Here is a 23,154-nt window from a genome sequence, read left to right as displayed (position 1 = left end):
CAAAATTAACCTGAACTGGATCAAAAAAAGTCGTCCTAAAAGGTAGGAGCGCGTCTGCCACTTTTTATCACCATTTCTATGGAGACGTTTGCCTTGAATATTCCGCACTATGGCATTAAGCTTATCTTTCACATAGCGGCACCACCAGGCCAAATTACAGATCTGTGAAGAGGTGACCCAGCTCACAGTAAGTTATTTTAGACTTAGCTATAGTTTTTTTTTATGTTTTCTGCTTTTCTCAAATGAGATTAGAGTGTAGTAAACACTAACTCAAAAAAGCTCAAACTTTAGACATCCTGTATGACCCTACAAAATAAAAGTCACAACACAATTGCTTTTATTTTGACGCACCTCGCCGGAACTGGCACAGCGTGGGCGTGGCGGTCACAGTGAACGCCTTGACTGCGCTCTGCGGTGCAGACTAGACCGGCCGGCTGCCTCAAGACTCATAGCCCAGGGATTGCCCCGTTATTCCGCCGAGTGCAGTCAGCGTGTTGTGCGTGAAGTGTGCTTGGACGCCGCTAACATGTTCCCCCGCTCCGCTCTCTCTCTGTGCGCGGTCCTGGCTCTGCTTCTGCCGCTCCAAGGTAAGCCTTTGTCCCGCACACACCTCCGAACCGCTCGCCACATGTTCAGCCTTTGTGCCGCACTCACAGGGCCCCAGCGGCTCCAGCGACTCCCGCACCAAACATTAACCACACAAACCCTAATATCCCCTATCTTTAGCCTGATTTAGTCTGGCACAGTTTTCAGTACACACATGAACGCGCCGCAGATTTTGTCTTCATTGGGAAAAGGTCCATGTGCTTCGATTTTCTGTGACTGCAAAACCAGACAATCAGTTTAAATGAGAAAGACCGTGTCTGAGAAGTTATGCGTTATATCTTTGGCTAATATGTATGGGAAGGTTCTTTTTTTATTTTTATTGCTGTAAAATAGTCTAGTTTCTGCACAAGGAGAAGTGATGGGGGATCAAAGTGATGCTGGCACCGCCCACAGTGAGTCTGACTGGGGCACACACTGCCAGGAAACGCCTGATGTCACTCTCCCCTATAGCAGCCATGTGGAAGATGGTGATCAAAATGGTGGTTAGTATGAGACAGATGAGGTGTCTACCCAGGCAGGTGAACAAAAGGCCAGACTATAGCCAGAATATAGAGTAGGACAGCCTGTCCAGATCTCCACCCACTATATTTCACACTGCTTTGTGCTCAAGTGAATTATTTAAGCACTATCTGCATGACATCTTTAAATGTTTGTTGTACATAAAACCTGTGCCGTGCCATCTTAACTTGTTGGTATTAATTATGCATTGAAATCTCCTGAATGTATTTGTCTTAGCTAGCCAATGGGGATTAAGCGCTGAGAGAGGGTTCAGAGGTCAGCAGAACTTTAATCTGTATTCATGTGCATGTACTGTAAAACAATCCAATCCACTTTATTTTGATAGCACATTTTATAAACAAAGTGCTGCTAAAGTGCTGCACACATAACATATTAGAAATAAAAAATCTACAATTGAACACAGTAAAAACGGAGTGAAAACAAATAAATAACACCTTAAAATAGACCTATAAGAATAAGTAAATACAATGAATAAAAAACAAAACAGTAAAAACGTTAAAAACCAGATAGAAAAACAAGTGAATGTGGTAAGTTAAAAATGTGCTCATCTTTATTTTTGCGCATATAAATAATGTAAAATAACTTGTTTCTCATTGTAAAAAGTAAAAAATCTCAACATTTACAAACACACATTGCATATCTAGTCATCTTAAATGCCAATATTTGTAGGTATTTGGAAAAGTAATGTGAGTAACCTGATTTTGGTGATGTAGATTGTATAGTGTAGATTGGTAAAATGTGGTAAGAAATAAGTCTAGACAGGAAGCTACTAAGAACAGAGAACTTCATGCCACCTGCTGGTAAGTTTCACATCCCGTCCAATCATCGAACCACGGCAAAATGTTCTGACAGTGGGCTCTAAATCCAAAAAGCAGAGCGGTGCGGTGTGGTGTGAGCGAGGGCAGATGTGGCAGATCAGATCAAATCTGTGATCACTTAATACAGATCAGAAAATTATTTTGATCTACTTCCTTTTCCTTTCTCCCATAATGACGGAAAGAATTACACTTCTTAGATTCAGAACTCGTCTCTGCAAAACTCAAATAGCACTTAAGCTTGGGACTGGCACAGGAAGTACAGTGACTTAAATGAAATAATGAAAGACGTGTATTGATTTGTTCTGGTTTGTCTTAATGTAGTCGTGTCGTCGTCTCTTACATATGCATAGATGATCTTACATGATGTTCGTTACCATAACAGCAGTGGGGACATGTTGTGAGCGCGCTGTCATTAATTAGGGCTATAGTTTATCTATAATTTAAATGCTGTGAGTCATGCCAGTGTGTAGGTGATAAAGGATAGGGCCAGACACACCCAGAGCAGAGGCCGCTTCTGCACGGCTCCAGAGGTCACTAAGTGCGGAGGGTTTTTGATGCATATTAAGGGCTCGTAACTCTGAAAGCGGATGGCTGACCTTTCGGCGCATCAGTTCGTAAAAGAATGTGAAAATGATGTTCTTAGAATAGCCTGTATGAAAAAGTTTGCCTGTGGTTCTCCATTTGAAGCTGGCATAGTTAGTGTCTCATTATTTGCTTAATTGAAATGAAATAGTTTAACTCTTAAATTAAAGATGGGCAATATTTTTGAGTCACAGTCTTTAATTGTGATAATGTTGATTTTTTTTTTTTTGTATATTGTTGTGGATACATTTTTTTTTCTTGAAGTAACTGATCTTTTAACTTCTTTATTTCGGCTTATTCTTTATTTAAGATATGGGTAAAATGGTTTATTGTAACAGTCATGCCATATTGTTGCTGTATCAGTGGCATAAAGTGACTTCTGAACACAATTTCAATTTGTGTGTCAAACCATCTCCAAACTCATATAATCAAGTTGAAAGTATAAAGCTTAAAGAAGTTTAGTAGAAGTATATTTATTCTTTTTTTTTTAAATATAGAGATTGTAGAACAGCTGGATATTTAGTTTTTTTTGTTGATACATTTATGTTTTTCTATGCCTTATTTCATGTTCAACGTATATTTTATTCATTTTATGTTTTATACATCGCAAAACTGCTCTAAGGTTCATATTTGTAGCCTGAATTTATTGTCAGTTTGAAAGCTTTGCACAAATGATCAATAACAAATTGTTTGAATAATCTTTGACCAAAATAATCGTGATAATGATTTTTTTTTCCATAATCGAGCAGCTCTACCTACAATGGCTTCCTGCAACAATTTCTACCACAACTAGACTCATTTATCCAGTTTGCAGTTTTGTACAACTTTTATACTAAAAGAAAAACATACAAAAAATGTACAGAAGGACAAAAGTGAAAAGTAAATTGGAGTTTATTTTAATGTTTACAGAGGGCTTGAAAGCTTGTAAAAACATCGCCCCAGCCACTGCTCCCTCTCACTCTCCATATGTCAGAGTGGCATCCAGTGAAGCCCGGGCTCTTTGTTCCTCTCAGCTTTTGTCCTTTTCATGTCAATAATGTGCACTACAGTCCCGGGCCCAAACAAAAGGATGATTTTCTCATGAGCACAGTGTGGCGGGTGGGTGCGGGGGTCCACACACACAGCACACTGGTACAAGTGCCCCATGCCCGACCCACACAAAAACATCTGACCGCTCACTGTGGAGGAAAGAGCTTCAGTAACCAAACTTATTTTTTCTGTTTTCTGCAGTGATCTCGCAGGAGTTGGACCTGTCTGATGCTCTTGATCCAGGCAAGTATTAGTTTTTACAACCTATAAAAACTGAATAAAACTAGATGCATTTTATTTTTCTGGAATGTGTACAAAACCTGGACAATCAATTTAATTTTTTTAATTTATTTTGATTTTTTTCCAAGGTTAAAACTTTCCTGAAAATACAGTATTTGTTAGGATCATCATCATCCTTGGCTACATAACTAAAAGAACATAAGTGCAGTTGTTGATTGGACAAGGTCATCCGCTGCTCACTTTTAAGTTCTCTAAGCTTCATTCTTCTTTTTCCTCTTTGTTAGTAGTGACCCCTACAGCGAAGCCTGCAACACCAGCACTTCCAGCAGGTGGTGCCGGGAAAGAAGGTGTCGGTAAGAACAGTGCAGAACAGGTGTTTGTCATTAAAAATGTATAAACATGTTGTCAAAAGATCAAGACAGACTTCATAGCTCTTGTTTATGCAACTTAGAAGATGTTATGTCACTAAATCGGGTCACACTCAGAATTATCTTGAGTTTATTCTGAAAATCTTTATCTTTTTTAAATAAATGAGGGTATGTGAGACAAATAGATTAACACATTAGGTCATTGAGTTGAAAGTCTGGGTGGCACTGGTCCTTAACAAACGTGTGAACTTTTTGTCATTGTATCCATGGCAACACCACGAGCTAGACCCGTCGTTCAAACGTGTGTAGTGTTGCAAATAGGATCACTTAAGACTTTCAATGAAGTGGACATAAATAATACTTAGAAATCCAACTTTACATAAGCAATGCAATGTATATTAAGTGAGTGTTGACCCTTGTATGTGGCTGTAGTTTGTTTGAGAAAATTACATGATCATATTAATTACACAAGGCTGCAGGACTTGAACTAGTACATGTATTTTGATTTCTATTCAAACTAGGCACTGATGATTAGGCCTGGGTATCATTCAGAAGTTGCCAATATGATAAATACCTCGATACATATTCCACGATACGATACATATCTCGATACAGTGGGCTGAGATTCATAGATATATTTAAATTCGATTTGATATGATTCGATAAAAAAACAAGGGCTAAATGATGGCTGTGATATTAAAAGTCTTTATTAAACCACTTCTTGTGAAAAGTTAATATGAAACGCTGGCCTGATTCATCAGCCGGTTTCACTTTGTAGAAACCGTCTGACCTCACAGCATTAGAATTAGTTCGCTCCATGATAGGTGTTTTTTTATTTAACCAGTCGTTGCTATTTGGTCGTGACATATGTAATGCGCTGCAAACAGGGCTAACTGGTATATTAAGCTTTTCCCAAATCCTGTAGGAAGAAGGGCAATAACGTCTTTCCCCTTGATAAAATTCACCAAACATTCTCTTAGTTCCGGCCTTAAATCCTCGATCTCAAGAATCGTTGCCAACACTGAATGTATGGCTCTTCTCTGATTGGCTGGTGCCTGAACTCACACTTCCGGGGTTCTTGCAAGCTGTCTAGAGTATTCTGATTCCTGACTTAGTCGCTGGAGAGAAATTAAATTGAATGGAGTCACTAGGTGGCGCCAGCCTGGCAAATGAAACGCACTCATTTTAATCCACAAAACAGTGAATATGTCAAATGTGTCACATAAACAAATTTCCTTCCTTTAAACAAGCAACAAACCTGTAGCGCTGTAACAAAGTAATTTAGTAAAATATACCAAAAAATACTTTTGGTACTATATTGATATATCAGTACTGTATCATCACATTAAACGATACAATATATTGTAGTCATCATCCTACTGATGATGACTACTGTATATTATAATGAATGTCTAATGCACCTTTTTTTTTAAGACCTGTCCCTGGACGACGCAGTTGATGCCACCACAACCACCAAAGCCCCACCCAAAATGGCCCCCAAGGCGCCCGCCAGCACCAAGGCGCCAGTGAAGCCCAAACCAAATACAAGTAAGGCACATGCCTCCTCCTGGGACCCCCCAACCCCTCTCTCTCTCTGCATGTGCCTTACCTTTTCTGTTTATCCCTAATAATAATACTGACTTACTCTAGAGCATCCACACAAGCTATTGACTAAACTGCACTCATTTGTGCTGTTCTGTTATATTTACAACCTTTCAAAAGTAAGCATTCGTTGCATTACTCCTTCATATAAGAAAATTGTTGATAAATCACATTACATTAAGTGAATTATTTTTTTCTTCTCCCTACTAGTATGCATAAAATATCACCATATACTAGTTATATATATATATATAATAGTTACATACTTTTTTACTATTCAGTCTGGAGAAGTAGTTCAAAGCTACATTTAACACTAACAAATGTACGTCAGAAAAAAAAACTTTGCACTAAAGTTATTGTAGGAGCCATTCGTGGGTGTTCTATTGGTTTCCTCACGTGACTAATGTGCACTACACTGCGGTGTCTGGGGGTGGCACGGTGGGTGTGGTGTGGCCTATATATGAGCGCGCTCACCTGCTGAGTGTAAGGCCTTGGATCATGGTGGCGGGGTGAGCACGGGGAGCAACTTTCTGTTGACCGTATTTTAACAGGAAAGATTTGCATATAGAAGGTATCGGTGCATGGCTACGGACGGCAGCAGCTTTAAAGTAAGTGCTCTAACGCGTATGCCTACTATGACAAACAAGTACCGTGTATATGCATTTGTTCCGAGTTACGCGTCCACAGTGTTTTACCCCGTGGCTTAGCCCGCCGCGGCGTGTGGGATAAGCATTGGGCTACATACGCCGCAATAGTTATTGTAAAAACATCAGACATATCCTTTATTGTGACGTTTTATTCCCAATATTTTCTTTGTTCCTCTTTTGTTCTTCCCTTGATCTTACTAAGACCCAGCTGCTCCTGATGACTTTGACCTGGCTGATGCCCTGGACCCAAGCAACGACAATACTGGAAAGGATAAGAAAAGGGTGCAGGGAGGTGGGTGTCTCTGTCAGGAGTCGTACAGGCACAAGTGTTACAGGATTTTGCTACATATAAATATAAATGCAGAAATTAAGAAGGAAAGAATATTTCAAAAATATTCTTGACTAACACCATCTCTATTTTGTTTATTCAAAGTTGGTTGTTTTTTCTTTCAAGTTTTTATATTAGTAGCTGATCCCACTCCTCTGCATGTGCACTTGAATGCTGCCCAAGATGAATTAACTCATAAAGCTATTTTCCTCAGAATAACCTTATAGATCTGAGCTCCACATGTTTTTCTCTTATTTGTAACACTCACTGTTACACAAGTACAATGTTTGATTACTTGTTTAACACATTATTGAGTCACTATTATGCCAAGCCAAGGCATACAAAAGTGCAAAAATTGTCTGGAGACTCCTTTCATAACCTTGGTTCAGTGCAAAAATGATACAAACTTGAAGACATTGAGGCAAATGCTTTGACAGAACACAAGAACATGGAAGAGAGGCCCACACTGTTTGTCCTGTGCTTCATACTTCACACACAAATCACTAGTATATGGTCTTGGGTGATCCTTGAGATCCTCCAAACCAAAGACAAGTTTATTTGTGGTGTGAAAGTGAAATGTTTTGTGCAACTCAGGAACATATTTTCAGGTAGCTCATTCCCCTGATATATTTATTCTCAGGTGACTTCTCTGACGACGACCTGGCGGACGTGGGTAAAGACTCCTCATACAAACCAGACAAGGGCAAAGGTACACATTATAATGAAATCCCAGTAACTGTCACGAGTGGATCTACTGTTTGTCTAAAGGAGGGCATGTGTTGTTCTAGGCGCCAAGCCCAGTGACCCTGACCACATCGACCAGTATGACGACAACAGCGGTACATAGTGTATCTATACTGTATGTACAGTCAGTTTGCGTGCGTTTGACTGTAGTGTGTTTCAGACACCACAGCCGAGGTGGGCACTATTGCTGGGATAGTCTCTGCAGTTGCGATGGCGCTGGTGGGGGCCATCAGCAGCTACATCTCATTCCAGAAGAAGAAACTGTGCTTCAGTATACAGCGTAAGGATTTGTCATTTTAGTGAAAAAACACTTCTATTCTTACTCCTGCTTCTTTTTGTTTTTACACCAAAATTACATTTTGCTCCAAACTAGTTTATTTTATTATTTTAGAAAAATTTGGGGTGCTGATTTTGAACAACAAATTGCCTTTATGCAAAAATTCTGAACCTGTACCCAGACCGTTTGCCATTGGGACTTTTGGGGAATTCCTATAAAAGTTGTATAATGTGGATACTTCTTTAACACTGAAATGAAATCAGTCAATAGGTGAGTGCAGCAAGAGTGACATAATGAAAACTATGGCACATCAGATGTAAACCTTCTGGGACACTATTAGACAGAGTCACATTGTGCGCCTGGGGCAGAGCAGTGGTCTTTAACTGGCCACACAGGGACCTGCCCCATTTATCCAGACTTTAATAGAGATGGATGTCTGGTATGAGCTCGAAAATAAAATAACTTTCTGAAAAAAAAGCTGAGTTCACCAGACTAAGGTGATCAGGTTTTCCACTGAGTCTTTTCTCTTTTTTTGTGCATAAACAGGCTTGTTCTGATGCAGGCATGATCTTGTCCTGTGGTGGGTTTGTAACACTGGTCTGTGTCTGTTACAGAGAGTCTGAACGCAGAGATGGTGAAGTCTGAGAATCCAGATGCGGTGGTGGCCACAGAGCCACAAGGTGTGTGATTTACACTATTCTAATTTAAATGATTGCTTCATGAAGTTTAAGAAAGGCCATGTTCATGAAATCTTGTTTATCATGTTTATAATGAGAGACCGACCAGATATTAAAGATCCAAGTTCAATCTAATGTATGTTACATGATCTGCTCTGGTTTCCGGTATTGATCTTTGGTCTGTGGCTCTTTGTGTGTGCTGAAATATATGGATCTCAGTGAAAAACATTTTGATAACCCAGTTGAAAAGGCTTCTTGGTTTTACATTCCTGTTACTATTGTTTTACTATTATGTTATATTACTTGTATATGTTGTGTTCATATTACTCTTTTTTACTCTTTACAGTCCAGCAGACTCTCCTGGAGTCTGCCAACGCAGAACCTCCAGCTGAAGAGAATGCAGTGTAATCTCCTCCAGTCCACCCCTGACCTGTACACCACACTCTCACACACACACACCCACGACAACACACAGGTACACACAAGCACACACACTCCCCAGATGCTGCATACGCTGCTCTGAATGTGACTTTTTAACTTTATTTTACTGCTGTGACTCTTGGCTCATACCAAACTTTGCCAGTAGCTTTTGTACATAGTTATTTATTATTTCTCCAGACTTGTGTAGGTCTGCAGATCTGTTTGCCTTTTTGTTTTTACTAACCTGGAACCATGAAGGCAATGTTTTCATGTACAGCAGGAAGTGTTTTAATTTTGATTCAGTATTTTTGTGTGATCAGAACAGCTCATATAAGAGAGCGACCGGATTTCTGGGGGATTTGCAGCGTGTTATAGCACACAAGGAGCATGCAAAGGATAATAGATGTTTTATTTCAAGTCAGTTTACGATTCAATACTCAATACCGTTCTGGGAAAAAAAAAGTTTGTGAGGGCGGTTGCCATGTTTGTTTACTGTTGGCCCGTTATGGTACTTGTCCTGTTTAAACTGGAAAACTGCTCTCTTTTAATCTTATGGAAACCCATGACTAGTTTAAGGATATATTAAAAAATAACATGGAATTCATTTAAGATTGTATTGTACCTTATACCTAGTAAATAAGTCATAACTCTGAGCCACTTATTCTAACACATGAAGAAAAGTTGTAAAGAAGGTGTGGTATTTTGCCTTTTTTTCTCAATATTTCATATATGTAATAATAATAATGACAATAATAATAATAATAATAATAGTAATGTTAGTTGTGTATCTTATAATGCAGTTGCCTTGTTTCTACTGTAAGGCATCTGATAATTGTCTCTACTTACAGCCTGTATCTTTTTCTAGTTTTTTAGACCACTGTTTTTGATAATATTAAGGAAAGGAATGTTGCGTGGAGATTAGTTGTAAGATTGTTTTGGGAGAGATAAACAATTCCTATAGTCTCCAACTAATGGCTAAACAGTAACAATAATTAGAAATAATAGTCAATGAACTTAATGTAGCATTACAGATAAGCTAGCGAAATTATTCTGCTGCCTTTTATTTAAATTGAGCTTTTGAACAATGAAACTGTGGACACTTTTTAAAAACTGTGATACTGGAAATGATGATTTTTTTTGCCAAATATTATGTGGCTATAGTGATTCCACTGAAAATTAATCTCACCTGCAGCCTTTTTTAAGCACCCTAGAGCGACCTGAAGCTGAAAATGTTCTTGTAATTGCAATAATTGTACAAAAGCCACAAATAGACAATCCCAAAAACAATGTTAAGGACTGTGCCCCGTGCCACTGCTTCCCACAGTGTGCACTTCTAAACGTCTTACTAATATAAAGAGTGCGTGAATGGACATGGGATCGTTGACATGTGAGGATAGTTGACAGTGGTTGGGAGGTGCGGGATCGTGCAGAAAAACAAAGTTGTTAGCGACATTAGCAGTAGTTAGCTTCTGGACTTGGCTGTGTCTGTGTGCTGTAGAGAGTAGTGCGGCTTGTACATATTTAGTGAGCAGTTTTGTGTGGTCAGTGTGTTTGAGCTATACTCTTCCTCTCGTCTTTTTACACTTTGTACCCGAGTTTGGCCTGTAGCTTAGCCTGTAGCTGAGCAGACACTTTTTGTAAATTCAGCTTTCTGGTCGTACTGCAGCTTGCATGTAGGGGGTGGAGGAGCAGTAGATTTCTGCAGTAGCGTTGTAGACCCCAGTGGCCTGTGAGAATGTGGGGGAGAGGAGAGCCAGATGAAGATTACAGAGCAGCTTGGAACAGGTTCATGGATACAAGGTTTATGTTTTGGATAAAATCCTCAGCAAATATGTGTACAGTTTCATTACACAGGGCTGTTCAGTGGGCCATTCAAGCACCACAGTCTTTAGTTTTACTAAACCAAGCGTGACTGGATGGTAAAGTGGGTAGAGGGTCTATGCATATCTCTGGTTTTGGCTTTGTGCCTCTCTGAGGGGACACACTACTTAAGCCTTTTAATGTCTGTGTGCCAAATATCTTTTGTGTTTGGCTTCCCCTGGGACACTGCAGCAGGACTGTGCGGCTGCTGAAATGAATGTTTTATAGTGTTGATACTGAAGATGAAGGGAACAAAATGTTTAGCAAGTATCTTTAATCAGACAATTGTGATCTGACCAAGCACCTTCTCCAAAAGTCTTTCTAGATATAATGCAGGAATTTTTACCAGAAAGAAAAAAAACTGTTTATATCTAGCAATTTCTTTGCTGAAATGTGACATGAAGGATGGCAGAGGCCTATGTTATTTCTATGTGCCTCTGTATTGGCCTGTCTCACTGGACACAGCAGTCCCTCCTTCTGCTGAGAAAGTGTCCCGCAGAAGTGACTGCTTCTTTCTAAGGTCATCAAAACCCAAAAGAGCACAACTTTCAGTTTAATGAATGTATAGAACATGTGACGGAGAAAAAACGTAGCAACAGATCTTCACCAAAGATGAAGGATTCGAGTTTATCAAATAAAACGGTCAAAACTGCATTGCAAAAATTGCACCATTTGCTCTATATATAGCTATTCTTTGCACCTAAAATTCTTTGTCATATCCTCACAAAAGGCTCGGTGTGATAGGATTGACAGCATGAATGTCACTTTATAACTGTAAAATTTTTCTAACCACATCTTCACCACGTCGACCTGGCACTGCTGCCTGTGCCAAGTGTATAGGGACTCTTTAAGTCACAAAGTTGAACACAGTAACTGTATGTGACTCCTCACTGCCTTACCTCACATCAACACTGTGCACTGACACTGACCCCCGCTGACTTTACTCCACTGCTGTTCAGCCCAAATGTGCTCCTGAGAAAGGATACTTTCTCTTCCTTAACTAACCTGTTGCCATAGCAGTGACTTAACTCTTTTGTAAACACCTTGTCATTACCCTGTTTGCTGTGCATTGTGCCTTCAGTCACATGACCCGGGCCCTCCTGTAGCGCCCCCTGTTGCCCACCGCAGTGCCTGGTCCTGCACAGCCACAATACCCTTTCATTCTCAAAACCTGCAGCTCTGTCTTTCCCACAAACATTAGCTGAGGGCTCTACTAAACCTTACAAGCAAATCCCCACTACACCAGAATACTGCAATACTCTGTGTACATTCACTTTGATGCATGCTTTTCTCTACATTTAACATTTGCTATTGTAGCTAGACAGTGGTAGCCTGTGTCTTTTTGACAACTGAATGTTGGACAGTGGTTACGCTCTAAGTGTCATTGTGAACAATCTGCTTTTCTCTTATTACAATAGCTCTTTGGCAGTATGTTACAATTCATTGTTACTAATGAAGAAAATAATAATAAAAACAGAAACCTCAGTCTTTCAGTGTGTTTATTGTTTAAATGTGGGTGGAATGTCAGAAGTTTGTATGGCTTAACAGGTTTGTACATCAGTATTAAAGGTAATATTAAAAAAAGACACACATCTGAGAATATCCATATATTCACATTGGCTCATAACATAGGCTGTGTCCCACCTCACTAGTCTGTGTTGGTGTCTGTAGGAGCAGACCACTACAGTAAAGGACTACATCCAGTACAAGCATGCATTCTCTAACATTTCCATAAGCAAACCAGGCAATCATTAAAGGCCACAGTAAACATGGGACACTTCATGATTTTGTGTGAACGTGGCCATGGCGTAGCTGTGTAAACAAAATCTTAACAGTAATGGGTGCACCTGCTTCTTCATACAACTACAACATGAGCCGTAAGAATACAGTGCAGTTGTTTCCTCTTAAAACTTCACCAGTTATTACATAATTACCATGGATGATTAAAAAAACATACATAAGGCAGCAAAGTTTTTGTATGATTTAAGGTAACATGTACAGGTGTGATTATTATGTAAATTGCATTGAATATCTACAGTTCATCCCTCACACTCTGATGTATGTACCAGGTAGAGACTGGTTTAAAATGCTGTTGTATGTAAACAGTGTCAATATGAACATTTATGGCACACAAACTTTCAACTTTCTGCATTCTATGAGGTTTTTCCTAATTAAAATGCACAATGAGAGAACTAAATGCATTTTTAAAATAATAAATACAAATATACAGTATGTGAGCATTGCATTATCCACAACAATTTATTTTACCCAAAACGGTAAAATGTCCCTTAATATTTTGACCTAGTCTGGGCTGTGATAAAAGAAAATTTACGGCCTAAAACCTATTCGATGTTTGGGGACAGTAACAAGTTCAGAAACGCCACCTTAAAAAACAACATACCCATATAGAATATTTCTCATAGATTAGTGGCAGATCTAAGTCTGGTCAGCGTAACCAGTTTGTCTTTAATTAATTAAAGCATACACACATGAACAATGTGCCTAAAAATTGAATTTTAATGTAACTAAAATACATCAAGTGAATGTTAAAATAAATACTACAATATAAAACTACTTTAAAAAAATCATAATTTAAGTCAGTATTTTATTTAGGAGTAGCTAGAGATTCCCCAATCTAATCCTTTTTGTTCCAACACCCTGCATTTGGTGTTTGTTATACCATTTGGTGCATAGTCTGTTCCTGGGGTGTGAGAGAGAGTGCTGGGGGTGTCTGGGGGTGTCACGGGGTGTCACGGGGTGTGAGGGAGTGCGGGGTTGTCCTGAGGTGTCCTAGGATATCCTGGGGCATGAGGGATTGTCCCGGGGCGGGAACAAGGGTGTCCCGGGGCGGGAACAAGGGTGTCCCGGGGCGGGAACAAGGGTGTCCCGGGGCGTCAGACAGCAGAGTGCAGTGGTGTCCCCGGGTGTGAGGGGGAGTGCTCTGTGGAGGAGGGCAGGGAGTGAGAGGCCGCCTCCTTTTGCAGCTCCTCCAGGCGCCTCTGCAGCTCAGCCCGCACAAACAGCAGCTCCTTCAGGGTCTGGTGCACCGGGACCTGAGCACAGCACAACACTGTCAGGTAACATGAAACAGCACAAAGGCTCAGCTGCATGTCAAGTATTTACTGCACTGTGACCAAAAATACTGCAAATTTACAGTTAAGTTGAAAGATTTTAAGTTTTCAGTGTGATTCACCTCTTACTAAAATAATAAACCTACAAGTTAATAAGCACACTTTTCAATTCTCCATTTCCCTATTTGTGAATAAAGAACTATCAAAGAGCTTTGTATGTTATGTTCAACTACAGTTCTGTGAATCCCAGCTGACTACCAAAGGGTGGTGCTGAAAGTACTGAATGTTCCCTGTGCACATTTCAGCATCATCTTCCAGTGACCACTAGGGGATGATGTGAAATAATATCATTTCACTACGTGAAATAATAGTGAAATAAAACTGCCACCATAGGCTGTATATATAAATGGACATAACTAACGCGCTAGTCACCGTGTTCCAAACAGGAAGTTCCCATGCGGGCTCCTCTGGATCCTACGGACCCTGGCTCCCATTGACTTACATTAGAATATTGTCAAGCCTAATCATTTTGTTCACTCTCCTGGTGTTTTTCTTCACTATTTTGTCTGTCAAAAAAAATCCTACTGAGCCTGGCTCCAAATTCACTTCTATAACCTTTTGGCACTATGACACTACACTGGTCTGGTTTAACCCCGTGAAGGTGACTTCAACGTTTCCCAGTATGGCATTAAACTTATTGATCTTCCAGTTCATCTCTTACAGGTGTTTTAATTACTCATTGTATTTACCTTCCAGTGGCAGACCGTCTGACAGAAAAGTGTACCTTTAAACTAGTATGTACTAGATTAAAAAGTGTACCTTTAAACAAGATAGTGTACCTTTAAACAAGATAGTGTAATTTCACTGCAAAGCAATCAGCAATGTAAAGAAAAGCCTCGGATGCTGACCTGCGGTCTCATACGGGGATTCCAGCGGGCGTAGTATCCTGTCCACAGCTCCAGATGTCTGGATGACACCAGCGGATACAGGACATGGTGCTCATAGTCCACAAAGAAGGGATTTGTGAAGTCCTCTGGTTGGCTAAGGAGGAACAAATGCACTGATCAGACACAGTCACAACATGTTTTTAATTTAAAGTGTGTTTTACCTGTTAATGTAGGACCACAGAGAGATGGTCTTACTCTGGACCTCCTAAACACAAAAGTAGAAAGAAAATAAAAGCAGGCGTCATGAAAACTTATGTTATTGTAATGTTTAGCACAAACCTGGGCTGTCCTCTCCTGTTCACTGTTGTAGAGGAACGTTCCAAACAGGCAGCTGTACAGATGGTCCAGCACCGTGATCAGGAACAGCTCATTGAACTCAAAGGCTGCTGGGAACTATAGTCACATGAAACAGAAACATGGTAGTTTTAAACCAGACTAATTAAAATACACTTCCAAATGTAAACAACATCGTAAACAACATCTCTCACCTGTCGAGTCATTTGCCAAACACTGTCTATAAACTGGACGAAGAGAGGTGAGCGCTCAGAGCTGGAGTGGTTGTCTTCTCCATGACCGACACGCTGCAACGCAACAATGGAATTCAGTATTCTAGGATATAATTTTTGGTGATAGTTCATAAATAAACAAAGTTGATGCTTACAGAAGAAAACTTGTGTCCAAAACTGATCCACTCCTTTTCCACTAAAACCTAAACAAACAAACAAAAAAAACCCCATAAATTATTCATTAATTTTATCGCCAATTTTTTAAAAATACCAAATTTTTCGGTCTCATTCTACTGTCCAGATACTGCTGCATCATCCTTCACCAACCACAAATATTTTTAGATCTAAATAAACGCAAATAGGCAAAAACTGATACCAATCTCAGTGGTGAAAGCTCAAAATCACCACAGTTTATGGTAAAGAAGGGTAGTTGAGCAATTTATGCATATTTCCTTTGGCTGGGGGTGGCGTTTTTGTCACAATTGTTGCTTTATTTAAGTAAAATCCTTCTGTATGTGATGTAGCCTGACCTGGAAGCCGTGTATAGTGCGGTAGTAGCTGTCCAGCATGAGCATGGCCAGAGAGGTGAGCTGAGAGGTGCGGTCCCAGCCATCGCTGCAGTGCACCACCACAGAGGTTTTTCCCGACTCCAGTTTATCAGCCACCTTCACTGCTCCAGCCAGTAAAATCTAAGGACAAACAATTTATTACAATAAATAAGACAAATTAAAGCAGATGGATATGTTTAAGTTACTAAAATGATAAATTACAGGCTTTAACAGGTTTCTATTTGATTGTTAGATGGTCTTTGCTCCTTTATTAAAAATATTGTGTCTGTAATTTTGACTTTTACCAGCAGATGTCAGTACCTTGATGTACTCCAGCCAGTGTGTCTGGTCGATGGCCGAGTGCCAGTGGGCCTCGTCTATGGTGGGATACACAACATCCTTCACTTTCCTAAGAGACTCCCGCATCACATGGATATTTGGGATTTCAAGGAAGTTCAGATCCACATTTGTGTAGAAACTCTCACTCTCATAGCCGCCATCTTTAGCCTGCAGGGAGAGTAGTCATGAGAAGAAAGAATATGAATATGAATTCACATGACAGCACAATATTCTATAACTGTAGTTGGACTGTACAAATGAACGGATGAGTGAGAGATTACAGAGTTTAAGAGTTATAAAGGTCCCTCCTCTACATCTGAAAATGACATGATCAGATTCTTGAATGTGAACACAACCTATTGATTGAAATACTGCTAAATCTGATTATTAGCCACTTTGAACGACCTTGTTGGTGTCTGCCACACTGCTCTGGCGGGCGTCAAACACAGTGAGCTTGTGAGACTGAGCATTGGCATCCATGATGATCTGGAGGAAGCGCTCGTCGTCTTTGCAGCGGCGGTCTGAGGGGCCCACCAGCGGCTGGCTGCAGCGCACGATGGTGGCCTGGGTCTCTGGATGTATCCACGATAACACCTGAAAAGATACAGGCAGGTTAACTGGGAAACAATAACACACATGGACATTTTACATTTTACAGCCACAGTTTATTTATTGTTGAAAAACAATAAGATATTGAAGATTATTCAAAAAAGTTAATTTGACCAGTTTTGAATTTGGATATCTCTACATCATTAATCAATAATCAATAATACATTAATGGATTAGAGCAGGGGTCGCCAAATTTTTTTCTCTGGGGGCCACATTATTGCTCCTGACTGTGATGGGGGCTGGGGTCACGTTGGCCGCATAACAGAATTGTATGACCCTGATGATGCAGATTATATTCTTTGAAAACCGCCACAGTTTCTTTACGTATCAGACAAACTGCATGATCCTTACACTGAACAAAAAAAAATTGGAGGTCCACTGTTCTTTGAAAACTGTACACTCTGTCAACTTTTTGTACTTTAACATGAGCCATTTTGCTGTCCTTAACTGCACTACAGAACTCTGCGCGTGTATAGATCGCCACTGATCTCGAGCTTGGCGGCAAATGTACATACATCATATAATTAAATTTGAATATAAATATAAAAATCAAAACGCCATGACAATTTTTAAGGATTGCCTCATAGGACCAGTTCAAGTCACGGGGGGCAGAGGGGCTGGGGGACGGTCAAAGAGCTTGGTGTTTCCTTTGCATGAAATGTTTCGCACAATGACATTAATCTATCTCCAAGGAGACAAGTGGGTAGGCCAAGTTATAAGTCACATCTGTGGAGGAGCAATGAACCTGGTTCTGTGTTATATGAGTATTAAACCACTAGATGGTGCCACATGCTTTTATAATTTGAGTTTGGATGTCATTCGCTTTTAATAGCGGTTTAATTTGAATTAGAATAGGTATGAAGAGGCTACAGTAAAAGTACTGACAGGTATGCGGTGCTTGGCTCTGAACAGGGCCACCCGTCTGATGTCTTCGTCGGAGATGTTGGTGGGGATGACGAGGACGGAGGGGTAAGTGTCACACAGCTCATAGCTACTGTTGATCTTACTGATGGTCCAGCTCTCATTCGGCAAGCCCTGAAAAAAATATAAACTTAGATGTTGGCAGACGCTTGCAGTACCATACATGTTACACTACTTTATTCTCTGGGACATTGTTTACCTGTCGTCTGTACTCCGCTGTCGCATCATAGACCTTCCACCCGTCCACAGGAAACTGCTCCTTGTAGAGGAATGCGAACAAGGGCTGGAACAGAACAATCATTTCATATATTATCAGTGCGGACATCAGGTCAAAACATTTACAGAAACTTACCAGGCTGTTGGAGAGAGGGTAGGCGTATTGAGAGAGGACTTTGACAACATCAGGATGGCTCTCTTCTGTTTTATAGGTGAATCTGGGACTCCTCATGTCCTGTGAAAAATAGTATGTCAATAAATTTGGGTACATAGCAACTTAAGAAAATTTATTGTCATGAGATTAATCATTAAAGGGCCCATATTTTGCTCTTTTCTGATCTGTTATAATCTTCATCTAAACATACCTCTACTGAACAAAAGGTAAAAGGTAGCTTGTAAGTTGAAAACTACAGTTAAAGACATCGCATTTTGAGTTTTGGAGATGTAGACAGCCCAATAAACCAGGATTACTCAAACATGTGAATAAAATAAAACAAAACACAACTCAGGGTATGTTTTTGAGGAGGTAACAACATTATAACATGGCCTAAAGCTCACAAGAGTCAATTTTGTGCAATATAGGACCTTTAAATTAACCCACAGTGTTAAAAATACTCTGCATTCAGTTCTATGTGATACCTTGCAGACCAGTTCAAGGCCATTGGTGTTCTCTCCTTGGTTGGGGACACTAATGGTTTCTAGTCGACTAATGGCACTAAGATTCACGTCAAGAACAAAAGGAGTTTCCTAGGGTTGAAAAGGTTATTTGAATAAGCAATTTTAGTTATAATGTGAAACAAACTATTTAATTAACAATGTAGTTTAAGTAGCCTACCCTTTCCACACCACTGAAGTACAGCTTGTAGTCGGTGATAGTCAGAGTCCCATTCACCAAACCACTGAACGGACAAATGTACATCACATCCTTGACTGGAATTAAGAGAAATGCCATTAAGTTCACAATACATATAAATATTGCTTTACTTTTAAACACTCCTGGACGTGCACCTGTGAGGTGGATGTTCTCTCCCGGCAGCAGCGGGACCTGGTTCTGGGACATTTTAAGCTGTGCCCCGTACCTCAGCGTGGGAAGATTCTGCACAGAAATAGAACATACAATTTAGATTTTAGAGGCACCGGGAGAACGAAGCCTGTGAAAGTGATCAGAGGAGTTTTATGGGATATCAGTTATGCTGCAGACATGATACTTGCACACATTACATTACCTTTGCAATCCATGTACATGCAAGTCTATTAATAATATTTTTTATATCAGCTTAATGGGAACTCCACTGACCCTTCAATGCATGTATGAGATACAATTACACTATTTCTAGAAATGGGATAATGGATTTTTCATTTGAAAATATGACAAAATTCAATATTAACTAGGTAACCCTAACCCTAACTAAAAATAAAAAAAAGGTTGCAAAAAGTGCATATTAAGTGTTATATTATCTATCAGAGGTGGGGACTTGCAAGTTGTGACTTGGACTCGAGTCAGACTTGAGTCATTATTTTTAGGACTTGAGAGCTGACTTGATAAAATAGACTAAGACTTGGGACTCTACTTGGTGCTTGACTTGGACTTGAGGCCTGTGACTTGAAAAGTACTTTAAATCTGAATTCTTTTCATTTCTGACTGTAATGTTTCAGGCTAAGATCTTGTGAAGACATTTCACCGCAAAAAATTAAATCTAGCTGAGTTAAGATGACTTGAAATTAAGAAAGTTTTATGATGATTTGAGTAGGTATCACTTGAAAAGTAAAATGATCTGCCAGTAAAATAAGACTTTTAGTACGTAGAATATGAAAATACATCTTGCTACACATAAAATAAGAAAAAAAACTACTTTTCGCACTTAAAATAAGAAACAAAATCAAATGTTGCTTGAATTAAGAAAAACACTTATTCCATTGGTAGAATCGAATCAAATAAAGTCAAATATTCTTAATTTAAGTAATTTTAACTAACCTAGATATTACTTTTAGCAGTGTTAAAAAGGGAAAAATAGCATTTCTACAACTCTTACATACTCTATAAATACTCATATATAAAACATACCGTGACTTTATAAGTACAATTTATCTTAAAAATCATATAAATTACAAAAATCTAAGCTATATTTGGTACTTTGGTTTGAAGACTTGAAATGACTTGAAGCTCAAAGCAGACAACTTGGACTTGACTTGGACTTATGGGCCAGTGACTTGAGACTTGACTTGGGACATGACTCGGACTTGAGGTCAAAGACTTGAGACTTACTTGAAACTTGCAAAACAAAGACTTGATCCCACCTCTGTTATCTATATATAACATTCAAACTGACCATCCTTGATCATTGTTAAAAACCAATAGATTGTATCCTAAATTATTCAAAGGAGGTTTTACTTTCATGATTTCAGTCTAATCTACAAAAATAGATGAACATACAAAAACACATATACAAAAAGATCAAGCATTTTGAAAGACGATGCCATACTTCGCACAGACAATAATGTGACTATCTCTTTTAATCCACAGAGCACAGATGGAGGACAGTGTACAGGCCGGAGCAGCACACACATGCAGAACGGGGGCAGACACTGAGACTTGCCGAAGCGTCAGGGGGAAGCTCAGAGTCACTGTCGTCATGGTGACTGAGCCCCTCTTCCTCTAGAGAGTCCTGCTGCAAAAGGCCAGCGTGGAAAAGGAGGAACAAGACAGTGGGATAGGGCCACAAGAGTTCATATTCAGCGTTCAGTAATGACTATACACATGTTTTAGTTTAGACTACATCATAATAAAGGAAAGCGCGAAAGACTCCAATAGATGAAGCAGTGCAGTGGACTGGAGAGACTTGGTGCTTAAAACACTGTGCAAAACAATGCTCATCTGCCTATAAACAGTATTAAACCTCATGACAGCTCCTCCTTATGCTCTTACCCTGTGTGGGAGCCTCTTGGAAACCTGAGGGTCAAACAAGCCTGGATTATTACACACAGTTACACATTTCACACATTGCTGAAGCCACTGCAGACTGAGCCATTAGATAGGTGCAGTTATAAGGTTTACTTATGTTGCAAGCTGCATTGTATTATTCTAATTTGCCAATGCGTGACAAATACAAAGCATTCATCTGATCTTTGTTCAAGTTCTTCATGCTCAAAGACCAGTCTTTCAAGGTCTGGATGTTGTAAAGCAGGTGAACGCTCCCAGCAATTATAAAGTGCAGTGACCATCTTTTCTGATTAGGTTTTCGCACTTATTGTCATTAATTTCTGCTTCTTCTGTAGGACACACAGTCTTAGTTCCAAGTTCATTCTCCTTCTAGTCTGCATATTTCCTTAGTAACAGTCTCTCTAATCTCTGTCATTTACAGCACATTCCCTTGCCCTTTTCCAAAATGATAATTGAATAAAGTATTTCATGAGTTATGTCACTGTTTCAAAAAGAGACTGAAAATACAGTTCTCGCCACAATAAATGGGTGTCTGAACACATACATAACTGTGAAAATAGTGCGCCTGCGTAGACACATACAAAACGAGTTTAAAAGCCGTTGTAAGCACAGAAACCTCCAGCAGCTCTTTAAACTGCAGTAAAATCCAGCCACACACAAACATATAAAGCTGTGGCGACATATACCACACGTGGCACCCTTACCAACCAGTCGGGTCTTCTTCCTACCTAACAGTAAAGAACACAGTGCTGTGAGCAGGGCGAGTCCCACTGTGAGGGACAGAGAGTACTGTGGTGGAATGGATACATACTCTGTTCTCTCGGTTTGGATCTGCAGAGGCCACACTGGAGATCTGACTGGTGAGAGTGGCTGCGATGAGCTGCTTACACCACTCCACATGGGACCCTGTGGGACTGAACAGAGATAGAGACCACAGCTAAAACAACATACTCTGGCCCCAAACTCACAGTGCACTGTTGAGGATGACAACACTCAGCACATTATAAATCTGTAATTGAAATAAGTGTGACGTCTTTTTAATCTAGTACATACTAGTTTATACTGGAGGTCAGAGTATAAGTAGTTTCAGCAATTTCACATAATCCAAGGACAGTTTAGATGGGATTTTAAAGGAAATGTTGCAGTCTTCATAACAAATATGCATAAATAAAGCTCGGACATCCGAACAGATGTGCTGCCTGCCGAACTAAACCAGCGAGGTAGACCTAGCATGGACGAGCCTAATGCCATCTACAAACTAATACTTTGGTGGAGCGATGAAGAGTTCATCACTGCAGAAGCCCTTTAGATGGATTGTTGTTAGCTCATGCTAACTGTTAGCTCGCTATTGCTAATGTAGCGCCGCAGCTGTCATATTTTAATTTGCATACGCCGGAAGTAGTTTAGTTAACTTAACTGATCTCTGGTACAAATCTAACCAAAACTTTTAGAAATTTGTGCTCTAAACTGACCGGCATAAGGTTCAGATAGTAATGTTGTTAAAAAAAAAAAATACAATTTCTTGAATCAAACATTAGAAATAGGCGCACAGCAGCCATGTTAGCCGCTAACACTCACCTGTCCAGACTGTCCCCGTTGGTAGATCCGCCTGTCCCCGGAGCCCAGGGCTTTCTGTTGGGCCCCGCTCCGTCTGCCGGCCCGGCCCCAGCCCCAATCTGTTTCTCCATCTCCACGGCACGGTTCACTGCAGGTCACCGGGCGGATGCAGCCGAGTTCCGCTGATATAAAGGAGGATGTGCAGAAGGAGCCAAGCCCAAGTAGATTTCCGTTTTCAGAGTTGTTCTGCTAATGTCACTGAGGAGACATGTCAGTAGTTTACAGCAGCAGCAGAGGGCTGCGGGGCAGGCCTCTCGTGTTTCCTGTCATATTGAGACACGTTCATTTTGTGTTTTGCCCCAAAGCGGCTCTTCTTCACAAGCCCCGCCCCCTAGGCGCGTGCCACTACCCCGCGCGTGCATCAAACATCTGGCAGAGCTCGCGCTGTGGCGCTGCCATGGTAACTGCGCGTGCACACAGTAGTGCAGACCGTGGTGCACAGGGCACAGAGTCTACAGAGTCTACAAAGTACTAGAGGCGCAGACAGAGGAGAGGCTGCTACACGCATTAGGGCCCAGACATCAGCCTGGCCTAGTTTACTCTCAGCACACGCCTCAAGCTTATGGGCCAAATCCACTCTGTTTATCTAACCTAGAAACGCACTGAAACACATTTAGTCTCGTCTAAAAAGGCGCGTAGGAATCCTTCACGTCTCATTACTATTACATTAAAATGAATTAACACATGAACAGGCTACATAGAACATGTTTTCTTTAGGATTT

The 23,154-nt window shown here is 40.2% G+C and overlaps 2 protein-coding genes across 6 annotated transcripts; one reads left to right on the top strand and one right to left on the bottom strand.

Annotated features, from left to right (window-relative positions):
* Positions 1-403: 403 nt before the first annotated feature.
* Positions 404-12,202, top strand: cd99l2 (CD99 molecule-like 2). Of its 2 annotated transcripts, none has more exons than XM_055156151.1 (10): positions 404-587; positions 3,756-3,797; positions 4,082-4,147; positions 5,597-5,710; positions 6,614-6,703; positions 7,380-7,448; positions 7,528-7,578; positions 7,644-7,763; positions 8,375-8,440; positions 8,784-12,202. In XM_055156151.1, the coding sequence occupies exons 1-10, from the start codon at positions 527-529 to the stop codon at positions 8,843-8,845; spliced, it is 741 nt and encodes a 246-aa protein (XP_055012126.1). In that variant the 5' UTR covers positions 404-526; the 3' UTR covers positions 8,846-12,202. The 2 variants fall into 2 exon arrangements, with proteins under 2 accessions (XP_055012126.1, XP_020792050.1); XM_020936391.2 differs by having other exon boundaries at positions 4,079-4,147.
* On the bottom strand, positions 12,199-22,758 carry mtmr1a (myotubularin related protein 1a). 4 transcript variants are annotated; one of them, XM_020936395.2, is made up of 19 exons: positions 22,394-22,758; positions 21,627-21,729; positions 21,520-21,543; positions 20,801-20,824; positions 18,883-18,970; positions 18,710-18,804; positions 18,514-18,621; positions 18,011-18,109; positions 17,858-17,941; positions 17,623-17,772; positions 16,534-16,722; positions 16,111-16,296; positions 15,772-15,930; positions 15,397-15,444; positions 15,224-15,316; positions 15,015-15,128; positions 14,897-14,940; positions 14,697-14,829; positions 12,199-13,770 (listed from the first exon to the last, which is right to left on the bottom strand). In XM_020936395.2, exons 1-19 carry the CDS (start codon positions 22,501-22,503, stop codon positions 13,612-13,614), a joined length of 2,010 nt encoding a protein of 669 aa, XP_020792054.1. In that variant the 5' UTR covers positions 22,504-22,758; the 3' UTR covers positions 12,199-13,611. The 4 variants fall into 4 exon arrangements, with proteins under 4 accessions (XP_020792054.1, XP_055012125.1, XP_020792055.1 ...); XM_055156150.1 differs by lacking the exon at positions 22,394-22,758 and adding an exon at positions 21,869-22,115; XM_020936396.2 differs by lacking the exon at positions 21,520-21,543.
* Between the last annotated feature and the right edge of the window lie 396 nt (positions 22,759-23,154).

Source organism: Boleophthalmus pectinirostris, unplaced genomic scaffold, assembly GCF_026225935.1.
Source record: "Boleophthalmus pectinirostris isolate CB_2022bp ecotype Guang Dong unplaced genomic scaffold, ASM2622593v1 HiC_scaffold_20, whole genome shotgun sequence".
Lineage (NCBI taxonomy): Eukaryota > Metazoa > Chordata > Actinopteri > Gobiiformes > Gobiidae > Boleophthalmus > Boleophthalmus pectinirostris.
Note: the sequence above shows the minus strand (reverse complement) of the source record. Positions and strands in the feature narration are given on the sequence as shown.

Bases quoted from the DNA above. Each gene is read 5' to 3' on its own strand.
- mtmr1a (XM_020936395.2), bottom strand. From the start codon at position 22,503: ATGGAGAAACAGATTGGGGCTGGGGCCGGGCCGGCAGACGGAGCGGGG. The intron at 18,971-20,800 runs GTAAGAGCATAA...ATTTCTGTGCAG, and splicing joins CCAAGAGGCTCCCACACAGG to AATCTTCCCACGCTGAGGTA. The intron at 15,129-15,223 runs GTGAGAGATGTT...ATGTGACTATAG, and splicing joins TTTGGCAAATGACTCGACAG to TTCCCAGCAGCCTTTGAGTT.
- cd99l2 (XM_020936391.2), top strand. From the start codon at position 527: ATGTTCCCCCGCTCCGCTCTCTCTCTGTGCGCGGTCCTGGCTCTGCTT. The intron at 588-3,755 runs GTAAGCCTTTGT...TGTTTTCTGCAG, and splicing joins TCTGCTTCTGCCGCTCCAAG to TGATCTCGCAGGAGTTGGAC. The intron at 8,441-8,783 runs GTGTGTGATTTA...TACTCTTTACAG, and splicing joins GGTGGCCACAGAGCCACAAG to TCCAGCAGACTCTCCTGGAG.